The sequence below is a fragment of the Cheilinus undulatus genome, linkage group 11 (assembly GCF_018320785.1).
Source record: "Cheilinus undulatus linkage group 11, ASM1832078v1, whole genome shotgun sequence".
NCBI lineage: Eukaryota > Metazoa > Chordata > Actinopteri > Labriformes > Labridae > Cheilinus > Cheilinus undulatus.
In genome coordinates, this window is record NC_054875.1 from 35,278,360 (window position 1) to 35,298,657 (window position 20,298).

Below are 20,298 nucleotides of genomic sequence, written 5' to 3' on the forward strand. Positions count from 1 at the left end.
TACAAGGGTGATTGCTTGAATAAAAAGATTAAAAATACATCTTTAAATTCTCAATTAATCGGTCTTTGTGTTACTGAATTTCCATGGACATAGACCTCTGCTAACTTCTAATCACAAGGATATTGTGCGTTGATTCATCAGTAGAAATAATTCCCAAGTTTGTATGATGGATGACCATTAAGTAAAGAATAAGATTTACAGTCCCCAAACAGAAAATTGAGAAACAACTGATGTTCTTAAAGTATTTTAATTTGGAATGCAAAACCGGAAGCTGTAGACACGAATTTTTAACGCTCGAGGAGGCGGGCCTTGAACACCAGAGAAGAAGAAAACGGAGTCTCCCCAGGCGGTAGGAGCCAACTGATGCCAGCATCGTAACAAAGGAAAATAACGAATAATATCATACACCTGCAGAATTGTGGTGGGTTTATTTTGCTGAGTTTTTATAACACATTTTTCTTAACGTATTTTGTGTCTCTAGACGACGCCTTTTCCTGTAAAAGCAGAAGTTAGGAACTTTGCAGGCCAAGAAAGGAGTGTTAATGTACACCGGGGGGCAGGTCTGCTGACATTATTTTACAGGATGTGACAGTAAAACTACAACTGCTTCGGTGGCGTACTTTATATGATAGAATGGCAAAACTCTTGAACTTACTTTCTACTTCGGCACATTTGACATCATCATACTTTACCTGCTAGGCTGTGGCGTTTAACCTGTGCATGTATCACTCATCATACCGCTAATTGTGAAGGGCAGGAAGAGGTTATATTTGGACTTCAGAAGTGGGTTAAGGGACTTAAACTAACAGACTTATGGCACAATTAATGTAAACAAGTCTGACGGCTTTCATATGTTACGGCTAACAATAACTGGGAGGAATTGCCCGAGGTTGACTGTTAAAATGTCTTCTTTCTCTTGGTGCAGCTTGCAGTATAAGTATGCAGTGTGGAGTCATCTGGCATACTAAGCTGAATATTTTGCGTGTCCAGGCAAAAAGACAAAACAATCCTTAAACATGCTATGAATAGGTCAGCTCGGGCTGTTGGAAACTCCCTTCTAGTTCCTGAAATTTTAAACAGAGTAACAAAATATGCTTCTAATTGATCTTGGATTATTTACCTATAACTGTTGGTTACTGAGGAAAAACAGGTCAACAAGCAATTTGTCACGTTTGAGAATTTGTCCTCAACAAATATTTGACAGTAAGTCTAATAGGGTATCATCAATGGAATGTAATAATGATTAAATATATCCTGGGGTTCTTAAATATTTTGATACCTTTAATTCTCATGGAGATTGTCTCTGCCAGTACCCTCTATGGATCTCTGTATTCACCGTTTGTCTTTGGCACCTGAGGATATCATAATCCCTTCATATTGGAAAGTAATTACAGTTGGTGTTTGCTGCTTTATTGTTGCTGATTATTTGATATGATACAGCATTATCCTTTTTTTCCCAACAGAGAGATCTGACCTTATCTTATCAGTAACACCAGAGTTCATCACCACCAGACCAGCTGAGACAGGACAGCAGATCAGACCAGTCATGGCCGCCAGATCTCATAAGCCTGCAGCTCCTGCTGAGGGCTCCTTAGAGGCCAAAAGGACTGACCTCAGGGTCAATGAGAAGAAGTGCTGTGAGTGGCTTGTCTATCAGTTTAACACTCTGACTTACAGTCTGATGCTCAAACCTGCCTTGATAGATACTAATGCCTTTTCATCTTTATGGGACCATTGTTTATTAAAGTTAAAGAACTTTATGCGAAACTATTAACTCAATTCACACCACAAGTCTGATGTGCATACATAGTTTGCAGACACTAATTTTAAATCATAGCTAACCGCTAGCTGACTGTTAGTTTTGTCGTGTGCAGTAAATGTTTGTGTTTGCTGCTTTATTTTGGCCACAAGAGAACATCACCACTACCTCAAACCAGTTAATTTATTTTTATTATTATTATTATTATTTGGATCAATTATTAGTTTAATATATTTCACTTTTTATATTTTTCATGCATTTATCCTCATTGATTGCTGGCTTCTTCATAGAATTTAGAATGCTGAAGTGTTAAGATTTTTAAGTTTGATAAATGTATTTGATGCACATGCTGTAAAATTGATGAGTAGTCATGTTCACTAATCTTAACATTATTTGCCAAGGCAGGTACAACAACAAACCCCTTACCAGCATAGAGGTCAACACCAGGCTTATAAAAGCATCACTGAAACTGCAGAGTTGGAATTTCAAGAATTTTAAATAAGGGACAGAGATTGATCTTAATCTCACTTCATCAAAAGATGTCCTGAACACAAAGCGATCCTTTCCTGCTGGGTCTCAAACATGCAGGCATCTGCTCAAAGAATCTGCGCTCAAGTTTAGTCCTGCCTGGTTGTTTTGTGTATAGAGCTGAGCTTTGTCTTTCACCGACTCTGAAAAACTGGAAGAAATTCTGTCATGGTATTTTCCATTTCATGTCCCTGTTAACATGGCGAAAGTTGATAAGTGAGCTGGGTTGATGAGGGGCAGGACCCTGAGAAATATTAACCAGAAGTCTAGAGATGAGAACAGTATGACAGAAATGTTTCATTAAACTTTAGCCAGCTGGTGTATAAACTGCTAAGAGATGATAATGGATTATTACACAACCCTTTATCTCATTGCTGCCATTAGTCTGCACATCTGCCCTTTCATATGCATGGGACTTTAAAAGCTTTTTGAGCTCCTCTGAGGAGTTTTAAGGTAGCTAGCTGAATTAACACTGAAGCCTTCATATGACCTAAAGAAGCAAATAAAATCACCAGCAACAGGACTATTTCTAGTTTGTCATTTTTAAGGTTAATAACTGCTTTTGCAGGATAGGCATCAAATGAGACATGCTGAAGAGAGCCGTCTTACATTTTCCACAGCAGTATTTAAAATGAGTGATAACTTTGACCTTTAAAAGATAGAAGGATGAGACTTATTGTCATAAAACACAGCCTACACATGTACAGAACATCAGCAAAGAGATGAGAGGTACACATTTGTACATAGGAAGCACCAGAGAAGAGAGAAAAACAATTTGTCATAACATGACTCTGCATGCTTTCTAACATCTCCAATTGTGTGTTTTTGTTTTGTTGCATGTTTTTTGTGTGTGCACTATAGCATGGGCCTCCTACATGACCAATTCTCCAACAGTCATAGTGATGATTGGATTGCCTGCTAGGGGGAAAACCTACATGTCCAAGAAGCTGACCCGCTACCTCAACTGGATCGGAGTGCCAACTAAAGGTTAGTGCAGAAGCACTTCGTTAAAATTGATCTGAATATCAGAAGAAGATAGAAAAAAGGCAGGTCAAGGTTAGATATAGTGCCTCTGTGAGCCCTATGTACAGTAAGTGGTGGAAAAATGAATCTGTTTTGATATTTGCAGGATGGAAATGTGAGTGTGAATAATTAGGATTACAACAGGCCCCACTGCATGCTGATAATTTGCTTTGCCTAAGGCTACGCTGTGTTAAAATTGTTGTATTTACATCAGCGCCCTGGTTTATAGGCTTTGTTTGTAGTTGTGCGCTCACAGTCTCACCTGAATGGAACGCAGAGCCAGAAGAACTGGTTTTGCAGAGTCAGATGTAGGTCACTGCACTGAAAGGGCATACAGCAACCTTTATCACTGCCTTTACATGTCTCTCTGCCTGTCTCCTCTATAGTGTTTAACCTTGGAGTTTATAGGAGAGAAGCAGTGAAGTCATACAAGTCTTACGAGTTCTTCAGACATGACAATAAAGAAGCCATGGAAATAAGAAAGTGAGTATTTCCCCTTGATAGGAATCCTGCCCAACATTATCATTCTGTATAACCTCAAACATCTGCGGTCTTTCCATGTAAGCTAGCCATGCAAATGTCTTTTTTGATTAACAAATATGGCTGCAAAACCACAGCACGTTTTTTTTTCTTGAGGACACATTAAATAGCCAAATGCTTTGATTTTTAATTGATTTTCTTATCTGTTTTCACAGACAGTGTGCTCTGGTGGCACTGCAGGATGTCAAGGCCTACCTTAGTGACGAGGGAGGCCAGATTGCTGTAAGAGCAGAAAAGAACTCAGCTTTTCGTGATTATTACAAGATTTTATTACAAAAGAAATTCCCGATACTGTACAAAATCAGGCAATGCAGCAAGATGTATGCACAAGCAAATGTTATCTCACAGAGGTTTATTATGTGCACAAAAGAAGTGAGGAAGTCTCTGTTTAGACACAGCAGCTTGAAATAAGATATTGCTATGCATTGGTTTACATTTTTTTTCAGACGGTACATTGGACTAGTAATCACCAAAAATGTAAAGAAGCAGAGCAGACTTTACTTTTGAAGCTCAGATCTTGTTTGTTGTTTGCTTGAGCCTTAAAAAAGCTATCTTGAGTGCTACTTTAGCTCAGTTGGTGGAACCCTCAGAGGGCACATTGCTAATTGCACTGGTTGCTGGTTTAAATCACCATCAGCAACCATTTAGATCACTTGTTTTCCACACTCACTTTCTCATATTTCCAATCTCTCTTTAGCTGTCTTATTAAGTAAAGACAAAAGGTCAAAAGTATGATTGTAAAATAAGCAAAGCAAAAGCTGTAACATTGTGAGAATTATTTTATAAGCACAACATTTTAATGGGCTCTGAAGCAGTTCTTGGGCTTTCCCTGTATTAGTGAGGACAGCTGATGAGAGAGAGGAAATGTTGGGAGAAAGATGGTGGCACCACTTGGTAGTAGACTGAACTAATGATTGCTGTGGGAAGAATTTTGCCTCAGTACATATTTGTGTCATTCAAACTGAGGCTCTGAGCTCATACTGGCCAGCTTGTCTTTATTTGAACAAGTTAATAATTAATTCATATGACTCCACCCTATGGAGTGTTACATCCCTGCCAGTAAGCATAAACAAACTCCCTTTGATGACAGAAAGCTTGACTTTTTGCTTCATACTGTATATTTAAAATGAGTGGAAATACTTGATTAAATACCCACCTTGTTCATTCAAAAAACATGGGGCTGATTCCTCTCCACAGCAGGTGTTTGTTTCCTTCACTGATAAGCAGGTCAGTGGATCGATCTTTAACTAGCACAAGTAGGTGCTGAATAAATCCTGGATGTTTCTATTTTATTGTGTTTGAATTATTAGATTATTTTGTGTAGTGTGATGCATTTTACCTGAACGTATGAATACGTTTTAAGCTGTATTTACTCTGAATTGCCACTCATCTTCACTAGATTTGATGTGTGTTTCCCGTGTCATCTGTCAGGTTTTTGATGCCACAAACACCACCAGAGAGAGGAGGGAACTCATCCTTAATTTTGCCAAAGATAATGCATACAAGGTCAGTGATATATTTATGCTTCAGTAGTTCAGCTCAGATATGTCATTTGTCATGTGAACAATGCATTTCTAATATGAATGTCTTCTCTTAGGTGTTTTTTGTGGAATCAATATGTGATGATCCAGATGTTATTGCCACAAATATCCTGGTAATTTTATCTCTCTTTTTTTTTTAACCTTTAAGCTTAATAAGAGCACTGTTTAGCTCCACAACTGGTGAACACCCTAGTTACAATCTCTTTAAATTTGTTTTTCCTTCAGGACGTGAAGGTGTCGAGCCCAGATTATCCTGAGCGGGACAGAGAAAGTGTGATGGAGGATTTTCTGAAGAGAATAGAGTGCTATAAAGTGACATACCAACCTTTAGATCCAGATGACCATGACAAGTAAGGGACTGTTTTTCAGGCGACTAGAAGTTAACTGTTTCAACACTTTTAAACACTTAAACAGTGGAACAGAAGGGGATATCAGCCTCATTTAACTTTGTCCTTGTAGATTCTTTGTAGAGACTGGAACTTGTACTTGCAGAAACTGTCCAGCAGGGGGTAACAGAAGCTCAGAAATTGTACTGATTGTTATTGTCTCCTATGAATGAGTATGAACTTTTTGACCTGGTATTTGTTTAAAAAAAAAAAAAGTCTTAATCAACCTTGTGGGCTAAAGTATTGGAAATTTAAGGAAAATGTACAGATTCAGTCGAACAGATGACAAAAATGAAAAGAAAACATTCATCTTAAGACATATTTGCAGTTTCTCAAAGTTCAGGATCATTCCTCTGTAGGAAACGTCCCTCTCTCCTCTGCTATAGCCTTCCTCTACTGCTTCCTTTACTGTCTCATCTCCTTTACTAATCTGTGTATCTCTTTCTGTCATCTTGATTTAACTGGCTGCACTCTCTCAACCCTTTTTCTGTCATGAACTTCACATCTTTCTACACCATATGTCTGGGGTGATCTGCTACATTTGTACAAGGGCCAGTTTTCTCCTATGCAGGCACTTTGGGGGCCAAACTTTCAAATAACTAAATTCATTTTTGAAATGGTCTAATTAACAAATCTTTGTTTAAATATTTCATTTTCTTTTGAATGTACGTCGTTTTCAGGCTCTAACAGTGAGATCAGTCCCTATATCGCAGCCGGCCACAAGGGGGCGATTGAGGAATTTTAGCTCAATAATTCTGTGACTGTCATTTAGTCTGATGCTGGGTTTGATGCTAATATGCTATGTTGTTATAAGTGGAAAACCCAAGCAGGAAAAATGCACTCCCAAAATGCCTGAAACCAAAAGTTACCCCAGAAAAGGGCAGTTTTTCTCAAGAATGGACTGATATACAGTGCTTAACAAATTTATTAGACCACCTGTCATATTTGTCTCAGAGACCATACAGCATCATGAAGTGCTTTAATGCGGACTCTTTCATTTTCAGTGAGCTCTCCATGTTTTACCATTTTGAACAGGAATGAGGGATTTCAAACTGAATTCACCCAAATTTGAGCCGGCTCACTGGGCTTCTCTGAGAAATCAGAAATTAATCAAGCATAACATTCAACCACTAAAACTCATTTTTCTGTTCGGGAATGCAAGTAGATAACTATAATTTGACATATTAATCAAGAAATAATGATGCGCTTAACTATTTTTTCAGTTTTTTTGTAATTCAGTAAATTTGAAAATTCATGGATAACAATAATAATAATATTTTAGCATTAAAAATATCATTTTGGTTAAAGAGCTTCTACATATTGGTGTATTAACCATTGCAGAAACATAAAAAATGATTTTGGTAATTACCATTGCTGTTAATTTAGAGCAGCTGTGGCATAAACCTTACTTTGGTTAGGATTAGGGTGGTCTAATAAATTTGTTAAGCACTGTACGTGTCTAACATCCATCATATTTACTAGTAAGGGCTGACAGGTGGATTTCTGAAAATTGGATGGAACATTAAGTCATTCTTGATAAGATTTTTTTAATCTCAGTAGTTATTTGGAGTTGTTTTAATAGCTGTAAGGAGTTTATTTAAAAAAAAAAGAAAAAAGCACCACAACATATGTTTTTCCTCTGCACATGTTCTGAATTTGATAACGTTCTGGGGTCCAGATGTGGCCCCCAGGCCGCCAGTTGATGATCACTGCCATATGCGTGTATAATAACCCCTATCTACTCTACTAACATACTAGGTCACTATTTACTGCCTCCAACTCTTTCCTGTCCCTTGCCCTAGGGCATTTAACTCTAGCCTTCTGCTCACAGGTTCTCTCTTTGACTGGCAGGTTGTCCTCAGTGTCATCCACATCCCTTCCCCCCTTGCTGTCCCCCTCCACTGCAGTGCCAGAGTCGCTGACATCCTGCAAACTGTGGTTTTCTACCTGCTACTGGATTTCAGCTAATACTATTATACATTTTGGAAAATTTAAAAAAATAGATTGACATGTGGGCTGCCATTGTTTTTAATTATACCCAGGGATGTGGTGTCATATGGTCCCATAACCAATGAGGACATTTTTGATTTCTTTTTCAACTGTTGATTTGCCGTAAACCATATTACATGTGTACGTTATTTTCAAGAAACCCTGCCAGAAAAGATTCACATACTTATCTGGAATCTTTAGTGAATGGACAAATCGTTATTTGTCTATGATACTCTGAATTACATCAGAGACAAATAACAGGATATTTAGACTACACTTAAGGTACAAGATAACCCTTTTCTATCCTTTAGTCACTGTTGAAGGTCTCGACTTGTTTTTGTATGATTCTTACTATTCCGGATTGTGTTTTGTTTTCTGTTCACACAGGAATCTGTCCTTCATCCAGGTCATCAATGTGGGCCGTCGTTTCTTGGTCAACAGGGTTCAGGACTACATCCAGAGTAAGATCGTGTACTACCTCATGAACATCCACGTCCACTCCCACTCCATCTACCTCTGTCGGCACGGGGAGAGCCATCACAATATAGAGGCTCGCATCGGAGGAGACTCTGAACTCTCTGAGAGAGGGAAACAGGTGCTCTACGAAATCATTCAGCGCTCACATTTATAGATATTTTAACATTTCCATTGTTTTTTTTTTAAATTCACATTAAATACAAACATACAGAACCCTCTCTAATTACTCACACCTGGTCATCACCACTGATGCAATCAGCCTTAAACATATTCCATGAATTTTGTTTCTTATATTTTTTGGAGTAAATCCAAATATTTATCACTGATATATATATTCATTTCTCACATCGGTTCAAAGCTATTTGGCCAAAAATCTGCAGTTTGACTTGACAATATGTTCATCGTCAGTTTGCAGCAGCTCTGAAGGGTTTCGTGGTGGAGCACCGTCTGTCAGACCTCAAAGTTTGGACGAGCCAGCTGAGACGAACCATCCAGACAGCAGAGGAGCTGGGAGTCCCGTACGAGCAGTGGAAGATCCTCAATGAAATAGATGCTGTATGTCATCTTGTACATCACAGATGCTACAAATATGGTGTGTTTGCACGGTGAGGATGAATCTGACAGTGTTTTTACGTTATGTTTCAGGGAGTGTGTGAAGAGATGACCTATAAGCAGATTGAAGAAATTTACCCTGAGGAATTTGCCATGAGGGACCAGGACAAGTACCACTACCGCTACCCTGGAGGAGAGGTAAGGCTTCTTTCTTCCACTCAAGTGCATCAGATTTAATCATCATTTTCACTCTGACAATTTGTGCAAACTGATTATAAACTGTTCTTATGTTTTCCAAAAGCAATAATGAAAAAAACATGCATATCCTCTTCTCTTTTTTTAGTCCTACCAGGACCTGGTTCAGCGGTTGGAGCCAGTCATCATGGAGCTAGAGCGACAGGGAAATGTCCTGGTTATCTGCCATCAGGCTGTTATGCGCTGTCTACTTGCGTATTTCCTGGACAAGAGTGCAGGTTACATACACAACAGATACACAGTGCATATCACAGTTTACTCATACAGAAGAACAACAGCAGCAGGCTCCTACAAAATGTAAGATGTGGTGCTTTTTGCAGATAAAACTTGGTTGATTTAAGTTCGTATATTCTTAACTCACAGGAAATGTTTGGAAAGAGCTTTAGGTATGTTGCTTGTTATCGTAGCCAGAATCATCCACTTGGTTTACCGAGCCTGAGTAAGCTCCACTCTTCTGTAAAAACCAGTTTGGACAAAAAACAACACTTCACAGGAGTAATATCTCTGACTGCAAGACAAGGCAGCCTTATGTGTAAATCACCTGTCATACACTGAGGCAGAGATGGGGACTCAAGTCCGCGACTTGGACTTGAGTCGCACTTAAGTAGCACACATCAGTGACTTAAGACTTGACTTGGAATTGTGTGCTAAAGACTTGAGACTCGACTCGGACTTGTGATTTGGGACTCGTGCACAATCTTCAATTTTTTATTTTTGCACAGAACACAGGCACAGAGCTAGTTAAAAAGACACAGCAGTAAGAAATTAACATTCAGTAAAATAACTGAGTAAATTCACTTACAATCAAAAGTGCAGGTACATAGTTACAAAGTATATTTAAAGTAGAGCTTTTAAATATAAAGATGGAGGTTTATTCCAGGTCTGTGGGTACAAAACATTACTTTCAATGCAGTTGAGATTCACATCTGTATAGTTGCCAGAATAAGGATGAAAACTGTCTGACAGCAGAAGGATGGCATCAAATAGTCTGAATATTATGAGAGAACGAAAGTTAACATTTCTTCATGTTTAGAAATAATTTGACAGAATTTTATTGAACCACAAGAGGGCAGCAAATCATTAATTTTCAGTAAACACAATTCCTTTGAAGAGCTGCTGTATGTTTCAGTACATGATGATTGTGGTGCTACAGTGTCTGGGCACTGCAGCACAAATTTACAAAATGTGGGCACAAAAAATCAGGACATTTTTACATCACAAAACAAAGTGTTTTGCATCTTGTAAACGTTTTTTATTTTTCTAAAATTTAAATTTGCTATGTCCTTGTTCAGTAAGTTACTGTTGTAGTTTTAATGAGTGTGGAGAAACGTTTACAAGCAGAATCCTTTACCAGTTGCAAAAGAAATTTACAAAAGACAGAATCTTTGACGAAAGGGAATGTATCAAGTGCTGCAAGTGGTTAAAGGAGCGATCATTATCAGGGTCTTAAATATAAGAAAGTATTAAAAGTTGATAAATCAGTTTGACAGAAACGAAGCTGTTTAAAAAGTATTAGAAAGTCTTCAATGCAATACGATAGGGTTTAAATTTGTAGTTATTTTCAGTGAGGTTCTGATGGAAGTCCTCCAGATCTGACGTCAGTCTGCACTCTTGTTTATGTTATGGCCTGTTGAGCCGTCAGTGCATCCATAAAGCTTGGCTGTATCCCTAACTAGCAAGTTGACTATGTGATTGAGTGATGTGTGCATGCAAATGATAGGTAAATGCAAGTTTTCTGAGTAGTGGTTGGAGGAGAAGCTGTTGGAGCTGACGCTGGGGCTTTTTATCTGAACATCTCTGCACAAAACATGCACATGACTGTCACCAACAAACTGGTTAGAAATTGAAAATCCAATCAGGTATTAAAATACATTGAGAGGGTGTAGAGGCTTCAAGAAGTATTAAATTGAGTGTAAGATTTTCTGTATCTACTGTGTAGTTTGTTTTGGGAGAAAGACTGCAGAATTAATTTATAGTGATAGCAGGGTTTATAGTGATCAGCGGTGTCACTAACTATGTCCTTCAAAACTGCCAGAGAATGCCACACGATAAGCAAAACTGAGTTAAAGGTGAAGTGTGTAAAACATTTAAACTTTATATCCTTGAATGGGATGCTCACTTCTGGTAGTAACTGTGGCAAACGGTGGAGTTAAAAAAATGTTTAGCTGTTCAACATGCAAGGCGTTAAAAATCCAAGATTGTAGAGTCCATTGAGGTCACCCTCCCTACATATCGGTAAATGCGTATTATAAGGTAATTAAGAATATATTCATGTGATTAACACTTATTTCTATAGGCCTACTGATGAGAATTATATTCCATATTTACCAAGTTTGTTCTGCTAAATGCTACCAGGCTAAATATTACACGATGCACCTTATATTATCTCAAGTGGGTTCCACAAAACTTCCAGACTTTTTGACATTTGCACAGTGGCCACATGTGAACAGAAAAATAGGATTATTAGACTTCAAAGTGTCTCTGTTAAGTGAAATATGATTTGTTTTAAAATGGTAAATGGACGTGAACTTGTACAGCACCTCTCTAGTCGTCTGACCACTCCAAACATTTTTACACCACAGGACACACTGAGCTTTTCATACACACTCACACACCACTGACACAGCAATTTGAGGTTCAGCGTTTTGCCCAAGGACGTGTGACTGCAGGAGCTGGGATCAAACCCCTGACCTACAAGACGGTAATCAACCAAGTGATCCACAATGCTCAAAACAGAACAGTAGCTGTTATTGTGGGCTGTTATGAGTCTAAGAAGTTTCAACCATTAAATTAAGAGGATATCAGTGATAAAACATCAGTCATCACAATAAAGCCTGTAGAAAGGGGCGCAGATGGCCTAGCATTTAGGCTGTGCACCTTATATGGAGGATAGTCTTCAAAGTGGGTAGATACCAACTCTTCTGTCCTTTCTGAATGAAGGCAAATGCCCCAAAATACATGAAAAATAAATGAAGCTCAAGAGAGAGGATTCTGTACCTCTTGGTTGATGGTGTTTTCAGACTATTTTAAATTTCAAAGGTCAACAGAAGCGAACAGTAGAACCCTCTGTGGGAAGCCACAAAAAAGTCTAGCAGTGATTTTGCCCACTTAGATTTTGCAGAAGTTGAATGCTGGAGTGTAAACAACAACATAATTTAATTTGTCCTGAGTGGAGTTCTGAAGCCCTCTCTAAACTGAACCATTGTTTTTGTTTATAAAAATCAAAAAAGGAAACTTTTAGGCCTTCATGGGTACATGAAATGTTCATGTACTTGAAGTAAATATTTGAATGTATGGTATAAATGATGAAGTGTAAAAATGATTAATATGTGGGTGGTTAGAGGGGAAAATATGGCTCAAAAACAAATCCATAATTAGGTTTGGGCAGACAGAGTTTTGTCAGGCAGCAGAGGAAGTGGTCACTGCTGTTCAAAGCTTTAACCACAGCCAAACCAGCCAGTGTAGGCGCAGCTCTGACTGGCATTTTGTCCCACTGCATCCACCCATTACACATGTAACACTAAAGTCCACAACTACATGCAGTATACAAGAAAACAGCATGAGCCTTGGAGAAAAATCCACAGTCATTCAGGAGGAAACAAACATGACTGGATGAATAAACCTTAACCCAGAAAGTCTGAAGATTTCTTTGCTTTGTCACAGATGATCTGCCTTACTTGAAGTGCCCCCTGCACGCTGTCCTAAAACTCACCCCTGTGGCTTATGGTGAGTCTTTTCACTGTCATACTTTTTCACAAAGCATCTTTTTCTCTTTTTTTTGTTGTGTTTTGATGTTTATCATCCTGTCTCCCTCCTCCAGGCTGTAAAGTAGACATGTTTGACCTGAAGGTGGAGGCTGTCAACACTCACAGAGACAGACCAATTGTGAGTTCTGCCAAACATGTTGGGAAATTTCTGTCCACCCAATTTAGTACAGACCATGTACTCCAAAGTGCTGTGACCAGGGCTGTTTTAATCTAATATATAACATTGAGCTCTGTGTACTTGCAGAGATAGACTTGGATATTAGAATAATTTACATAGTCAAACATAGATACTAACAGAAAGACAGAAGTTTCACCATCAACTGCAACTTTATTATTGTCTCAACGGAAATTGGATCTGCAGCAGACATCAAGACAACAGCAAAATACAGATATACAAAAATCCCAGAGCTGAAGTGAAAAACAAAAGAAGTTCAACCACACTGAGCCACAGGACAACTGAATGGTTCCAACCTAACACATAAAAGTGTGTTAAAGGTGCAGTGTGAGAAATTGTGCGCATTTTACAGGTTATGAAATGTTTGAAAATGTAAGATGTCTTTGGCGAATAGACTCCATCGTGATGTCTTTATGAACTTGAAGAAGTAATAAGGCCAGTATCAGGATAGGATACCCCCTTATGGGTACCAGACACTGGCGGTGGTGATGGAAAGAGTAGGATAAGATGAGATGACTTAAAAGTAGCGATAAAGGGATGTAGGATACATGGAGGAGCTCAACGTGGACACGGATTAGATGTGATGGAGGAAGCTGGGGGGGAGGCGGGTTGCAGCGGTTGCACTCAGCAACAGACCGACTCTGGAGTAGAGGAGAACAGATTTAAAAATATGACAGCAGCAGGATGATTGGATCGAGAGAGGTCGTAGTAGAATGGGATTGGCTCAGGGCTTCAGTGAGTAGACGCCCGTACAAGCTGTCCATTAGTCGTCCATTAGATTAGGCTATATAAGTCAATTATTAAGAGTAGAAACAGGGTGAAAACTGGGCTGGCTCTGCTAAAATGTTACATATTTGCCCTTGCCAACACCTTTAAGTGTTTTTTTTCACTGAGTCCTGTCAAAACAAGGTTATCAGACAAGCTGGAGCAAGACTTCACAAAGTTATTAAATTACAGCTTCTGGAGCACTGGGAGCTTAGTGCATTGTTTTCTAAAGTGTGGGAGGTACTGTACGTGGGCCATGAGAGGTCATTCCCAGTTAATGAAAACATGATTAAAGAAGCTAAATCTTGTTTAAAATGGTCATAAAATACTTAATTGCATGTTTGCATTATATTTTTTAAATTGCCAGAGCTATCAAAGCACACAGGAAGATTTAACTTACATGTTTATTATTTATTTTGTCTGATGAAACCAGTGTCACAGTTTGGCTGCTACTGAATTACATTTCTGTAAAAGGGCTGGTGTTACAATCCATAGTTGTGCTTCAGAGCTTTTTCTCAGATTAATTTAAATTTAGAATATTCAACCATGTTCCTCATTTTTAAATCACAAGACTCTCAGAGACGATGACATTAGTAGGAAAAAAGTTGCAGGGCCACATACTACGACTGAAGAGATGAACATTTGGAAAACAGGTAACTTTGCAGTTGTAGCTCAATACAAAATACTAACTTTATGACTCCATAGACGCTTTCTTAATAACATTAATTTCTCTTAAAACTAAATGTTTTTACTACAGTTGTTTAGTCATGGAAATATGGAGGTATATCTGGTACTTTGAGTCTTGTGTAATGAAGGCTTTGGTGGGCTATAGAAGACTGTCAGGTTTCACATTGGTCTTTGGGTTTTGTGTGTGCACCCCATGCGCAGAAGCTGTAGTCCTTAAAACCACTAGTTCTCAACTGGTCTCGTGTCAGGAGCCGTCACCTCCTCTTTGACAAGTCTTGCCCTAATTTTCTTCCACATTTCAATCATAAACAACTGAAAAAAAAGGGTCAGTTTGCTCCTACAATGGTACAAAAGATGTAGTAAAAAAGAGGTGAAGACATACCTTTCAAAATAAAAGCACTTCATGGAAGTTTGTCACACATGTTTTTTCAGGCATAACTCAGGGACCCTTGAAAATGACTTTTATCCAATTTTTGGGTCCTGACCCACCAGTTGAGAACCAATGCTCTGAATGGCCGATCCAGGTTCATCTGTGGCTCCTTTTCTGCATATAATTCCTCAGTCTCTCTCTCTACAAATTTCCAATTTTTTCATCTGTCCTTTCAAAATAGACACATGCAAGCCCCCTAGAATCTTGACATAATCTGGTAGCTCCATCAAATAAGATCAAGATCAAGAAATAAAATAAGATGGTTACTATCTGAAACAGCTGGAGATTTAAACTTAAGAATCACGAAATGAAAAAAAAATTGAGTGCGAAACAAAGTTATGCCTTTAATTTGAATTTTAAAAAATCTACGTAAACATCCAAAACAACCAGCATCAGGCCAAAACCTTGTATCCCATTATTTTAATGTTTTTTTTTCATAAATCAGTGCTAAGGACAACCCTTTACATCTGTTGGTGTTTTTTTAACAAGTTTTAAAGCAGTGAAAAGTGTTAAAAAGATGCTTAATGTTATCATTCAATGTTGGATTAATTGGAAAAATACAAGGTTTTTTAATTCCAAAAGAGTGGTGATTTTTGAGATATAAGGTTTTTCAAAACGCCAGCAGAAAACAAATAAAAACTTTGAACTGATTTGAATAACGATACACAGAATGCCTTCTTCTGCTTCTGGAAACAATCATAAAACTTTCAACAAAACTAAAATGGCTAAAGGGTACACAACTAAATCACCCATCTGAATGATTTCTAAATGCTCGGAAGGACGGGGGGGGGGCAGGCATCTTGAGTCATTATCTTAATGTGTATTAATGTCGGTAAACCCTTTCTCTGTATTTCCTCCTCAGACAGCTCCTCCTCTGTCCCCTTGTGCAGATTAGTGGCGAGGATTGAAATTAACAGTGTAGACAGGTGGGCGTTAACATATAAACACATTCACTTGGAACGCTCTTGTTTAATGAGGTGAGAAATATCCTGTCTGCTTAGAACAACATAACAATGACTTCTAATTTCGTTCTGTTTTTCCTCAGCATTTGCTCCATTTTACTTTTACTTGAACAGAGCTCAAGGGTTTCTAGAGTCCTATAGAAGAAGAAGTAAATAAATATGCCTTACAGAGAACACTTATATCAGTCCACCTTGTTTGTCTGCTCCTCACTCACCAGAAAAACGTCCGAGCAGACAACATGCCACCAGGTTTTCACAGACGGAACAGCTTCACGCCGCTGTCTAGCCAGGACCAGGTTAAACGGCCCCGTCTGTACAGCGCAGGAAACCCTCAGCAGGGTCGTACATCCCAGGCTCCAAATTTACCCAGCATGCAATGCTCTGAGGCATTTGAGGGGGCAGAGCTGCTGCAAAGTGAGGTTAGTGCTGAAGTAATAAACATTTAATGATGTCTGACGAGGAAAAGTACAGACATTAGACAGGAAGTTGCTTGTATGACAATGGTAATGGTTTTACCTTACATCTATTATCTATTCTTTCTTTCATTTTAAAGTGAATTCAAGAACTAATCAACTTGAATTGCTGTAATTCCTTCCCCCGTTTTCATTGCCATTATTATTGCTTATGCTAATATTACAACGGTCAGTTTATATAGTTGTTTGTGGAAATACCACCCGCACTTTGGCTATTATTTTGGACATCAATGACCTGCTGCTGTAGACCCCCCGTTTACAACTGCCAACATCAGTTTTACATTTTTTTACCAATATTAAAAATGTTGAAGTGGATCCAAGAGCAGCTCAACTTCAACTGCTATTCTTACCAACATCAGTCTTCTTCATTTCATCATCATCCAAGCTGCTAATGCTAGTATTTTATCATACAGCCCCCTATCATTCATGGCTTTTACTGCACATTCTTCTTATATTGTTACCATTATTACTGACATTCTAGCCATAACCTAAACAATGAGTTTAAGATGGATTTATGGCCATGATGGAAATAGATCCATCTTAAACTCATTGTTTTTGCTTTGCTCATTTTCTTGCTTTCTGCATCTCCCTCTTCTCTTTTTTGCATCTCCCTTTTCCCTCTTTCTGCATTTTCCTCTTCCCTCTACAACCCCAACACAGTTTCAGCAGATGGCTGTTCAGCATGAGTCTGGTTCTGCTTGAGGTTTCAGCCCGCTAAAGGGAAGTTTTTTTCTTGCAATTGTAACTTTACTAAGTGTTGCTTAGTACTGAGCACATGGTGGATTAACGTTGAGTCTTTCTTTATAAATAATACAGCAGAGAGCACGGTGTCTTTAAAGTGGTTACAAATTGGTGCCATACAAATAAAGATTGATTGAGTAACAGGCAATGTTTACACCACACTTCTTTCAGTCAATATGAAAACCCTCAAAGTGGTGGAGCTTCATTGCTTCACTTCAAGCGTCATTGTAGCAAACAGCTATAATACACCCACTTGAAGTAGGGATGAGTATTGAAAACTGGTACCAAATTACAACACAGATTTTGGTGCTTTATTTTGGTAACCCTACATGCTGACACAACCCCCACCACTCCAAATGAATAAATACAGGATGAGATGAACAGAAGATCCATGAGGATCTGGATTAGATGCTGATGAAGTGAATGGAGGTAGCTGGGGTGAAGGAGGGTTGCAGCATTCACACTGAAACAACAGACTGATTGGGGAAGAGAGGACGAAAGATTTAAAAGATGATAGGTGCATGGTCAAATGAGGATGTGGCAGAATCTGAGGAGTTTAGGAGAGTGAACGCCCATAATGAGCTGATCACAAGAGCAGGAAGATAAAAAGAATGAAAGAAGGGAGAGGTTTGAACAAGTGGTGAAAAATGAATGAGTAAAAACAGTCGTCCTGCTTCCACTGAGTTCCATGTTTGCAAAGTTGTGTCTGCAGACTTTTTTCCACTGAAAGGCTACAAACAAATGCAAACCAATTAACTATTTTTAAATCATACGAAAAACTGCAAAATGTAGTGATGAAAATAAGGATATCAGGGAAATATTAAACAAAGGGATGCACTCCAAGAATAAAAAACAGGAAAACTTAGGAAGAATTAAGGCAAGTAACCTGAAAATAAAGAAGAGAAATCTGATCAGCCGTCTGGAGGGGAATTATCTTATATCACACATTTGATTATTTGTTGGTTCAGCTGTCATCAACTTACAAAAGCCTCATCAGTGTTGTTTCATGTTTTCCATTTTTGTTATGTAAGTGTTTGAAACAAACAAATGAGCCCTTCACAAGCCTCTTTGACACAGGACATAAATCTCATAGCTTTTTTCCAATGTTATGTAGCCTATGTGTTTGCCCACAAAGTGACCATTATTAAATTCAATGTACTTCAAAGTCTGGAGGGAAAACTGACAGGGTGTGCTTCACTCTGCTTGGTGATCTCAGATTTTAGTATTAGCTTGAGTTCAGTCAGTGCCAGTCCAAACAAACTTCCCATTCCTCTTTTGGTCCGATGTTTTCGTTAATGCCGTCTACTTTCCCTCCCTTCCTCTCTCCATCCTGCAGGACTCTGTGAACGGTTTCAGCGCAGTAGACACAGGCGACTGTGTTCACAGTTAAAGAGGCAAAAAAGGTATTTTTCATACTTATCTGGCATCTGTTCTTCCACACTAAATATCTTACTCATATGTTCTGCTTATTTATTCCAGGATGCTCTCCATGTTGACACATTGCAAGATGTGAAGACCAGCATTTAAATCCCAATCATCACATTATTAACCACTGTATTACACCTCATATCAGTGTACCACATCTAAGATATCACACTGGTTTTTGTGCTGTTAACTTGAGTTTGCACAACTCAATGACTTTGCACAGCAGCCTTAAAGTCAGGCTGAGATCATCTAGAAAGCTACTGTTAGACCTTTAATAAAGAGAAGAGCCATCCATTAGTCTGTAGCACACTCGTCCTACTGAAACCTGCAGTGAATTATGCTGTATTAGATGTGTTGATTTTGAATTTTATACCTCATTGAAAACTACTGCCTTGAAGCAATCCAAGCACAGCCTTAGTTTTCCTTTTTAAGTTACTTATTTAAACATTCCCTGGTAAAAATCCATCCTCTGTTGTGTAACTTGCTTACTTATATTGTCTTGATTTTATTCTACGACTTTATTTTAAATGTAGGGATTTGCAATTGGTCTTCAGCATACAGACACAAGCTTTAAAAAGTGATGAAGAGTTTTGTCTAGCTTTAAAAGTGCAACAGCTACTGTTCACAATGATGATTTTTATTTTATTATTTACTGAAGCCTTCCTCCATATTATGCCTAATTAACAGCTTTAATACGGTCAGTGTTTTGTCTGCCAATGGGGTTTTTGATTTGAAATGAGAAATTCAAAATCAAGAAACAAGCTGATTTCTAGTTACTGACAAGAAAAAACGTGCAAAAGCAAACCTGTCCATGGCTTATTCAGGTAATTCATAATAAAAGTCACATATTTTATCCCTTCAAGACAAGTTTATATCGGTCTCAGAGGGCCCCAAAACACGACTGTGAAGTTTGTTGCTAAAAAAAAAACCAGTATGGGTTTTTTGCATTTTTAAAAACCGCTCTGCTTCAGCCCTGTTCGGAATGAGTGGTTTCTGTGTCTGTAGCTTTAAATGTTAATGAGCTGACTCTGACCCTACCTCTCTCAGGAAATGGATATGACTCTCCTGATCTTACCTGAGAGGAAGATCTCCTCCAGGAGAGGAGGGTGGAACTTTCTTCCAAGTGAGGAGGGCCAAGGAGGGGGCCAGGCTAACTCCCCACATGACATTATTAGGGGAAAATCTGAGAACAGCTTGTTTCAGCACACATTTTCTGAAAGGTGGAGGAAGAGGTGGGGGGAGGGAATGGATTGTTCTGATTCTTGGGGGGACTGTGGACAGGCCAGGGGCATATATTTCTGCTAGAAAAGCCTGAACAAATGTATTTTGCATAATATGTATAATACCCCACCACCACCACATTTTTTTAGTTCCCTTTTTCCAGAAAGAAATTAATGTTAATTGTTTTTGATCTAATGTTTTTTGTGTCCTGATAAAAAAGGAAGATAAAAGAACAGAACACTAGTGATGTAGCATTATTTTTCCCAACACATGCAGTGGGTCACACATATAGGTACTCTGCATGACGTCACGTAGCAGCGGAAAACTCCCCTTGGGGGGCAAAAAGTGATTTCTACATAGAGAAATGCTACCAAAAAAAAGCTGAATTGGAGCTGTTCATGACTTTGCCAAGCATTCAAAGTGTGAAAATAATAACATTCTTATTTCTTACACTACGTCTGTGTCTCAAAAGCAGTGAAACACCTGGCAAAAGGTTAAAAAACTCACAGAGTAACGGCAGCAGGCAGGAATTAGAAAAGCCTCTGTCTAAGCCTGGATGGGTGGTGTCACACAACACTCTTTCATGGTCCGATTCCACAAAG

General features: G+C 38.6%; 1 protein-coding gene across 4 annotated transcripts; it reads left to right on the top strand.

Moving 5' to 3' along the window:
* The first annotated feature begins 309 nt into the window (after positions 1 to 309).
* On the top strand, positions 310 to 19,693 carry LOC121517380 (6-phosphofructo-2-kinase/fructose-2,6-bisphosphatase 2-like). 4 transcript variants are annotated; one of them, XM_041799082.1, is made up of 17 exons: positions 310 to 421; positions 1,464 to 1,637; positions 3,149 to 3,274; positions 3,697 to 3,793; positions 4,006 to 4,072; positions 5,282 to 5,356; positions 5,448 to 5,504; positions 5,617 to 5,741; positions 8,154 to 8,361; positions 8,652 to 8,798; positions 8,889 to 8,993; positions 9,139 to 9,268; positions 12,714 to 12,776; positions 12,871 to 12,935; positions 16,055 to 16,255; positions 18,387 to 18,453; positions 18,530 to 19,693. In XM_041799082.1, exons 2-16 carry the CDS (start codon positions 1,547 to 1,549, stop codon positions 18,438 to 18,440), a joined length of 1,611 nt encoding a protein of 536 aa, XP_041655016.1. In that variant the 5' UTR covers positions 310 to 421; positions 1,464 to 1,546; the 3' UTR covers positions 18,441 to 18,453; positions 18,530 to 19,693. The 4 variants fall into 4 exon arrangements, with proteins under 4 accessions (XP_041655016.1, XP_041655018.1, XP_041655020.1 ...); XM_041799084.1 differs by having other exon boundaries at positions 19,523 to 19,693; XM_041799086.1 differs by lacking the exon at positions 16,055 to 16,255.
* The last annotated feature ends 605 nt before the right edge of the window (positions 19,694 to 20,298 follow it).

What these genes read in the sequence shown, in the direction of transcription:
- LOC121517380 (XM_041799082.1), top strand. Translation starts at nt 1,547, where the DNA reads ATGGCCGCCAGATCTCATAAGCCTGCAGCTCCTGCTGAGGGCTCCTTA. An exon ending in ACGAGGGAGGCCAGATTGCT is followed by an intron (nt 4,073 to 5,281) that starts GTAAGAGCAGAA and finishes GTCATCTGTCAG; the next exon opens with GTTTTTGATGCCACAAACAC. An exon ending in ACCGCTACCCTGGAGGAGAG is followed by an intron (nt 8,994 to 9,138) that starts GTAAGGCTTCTT and finishes CTCTTTTTTTAG; the next exon opens with TCCTACCAGGACCTGGTTCA.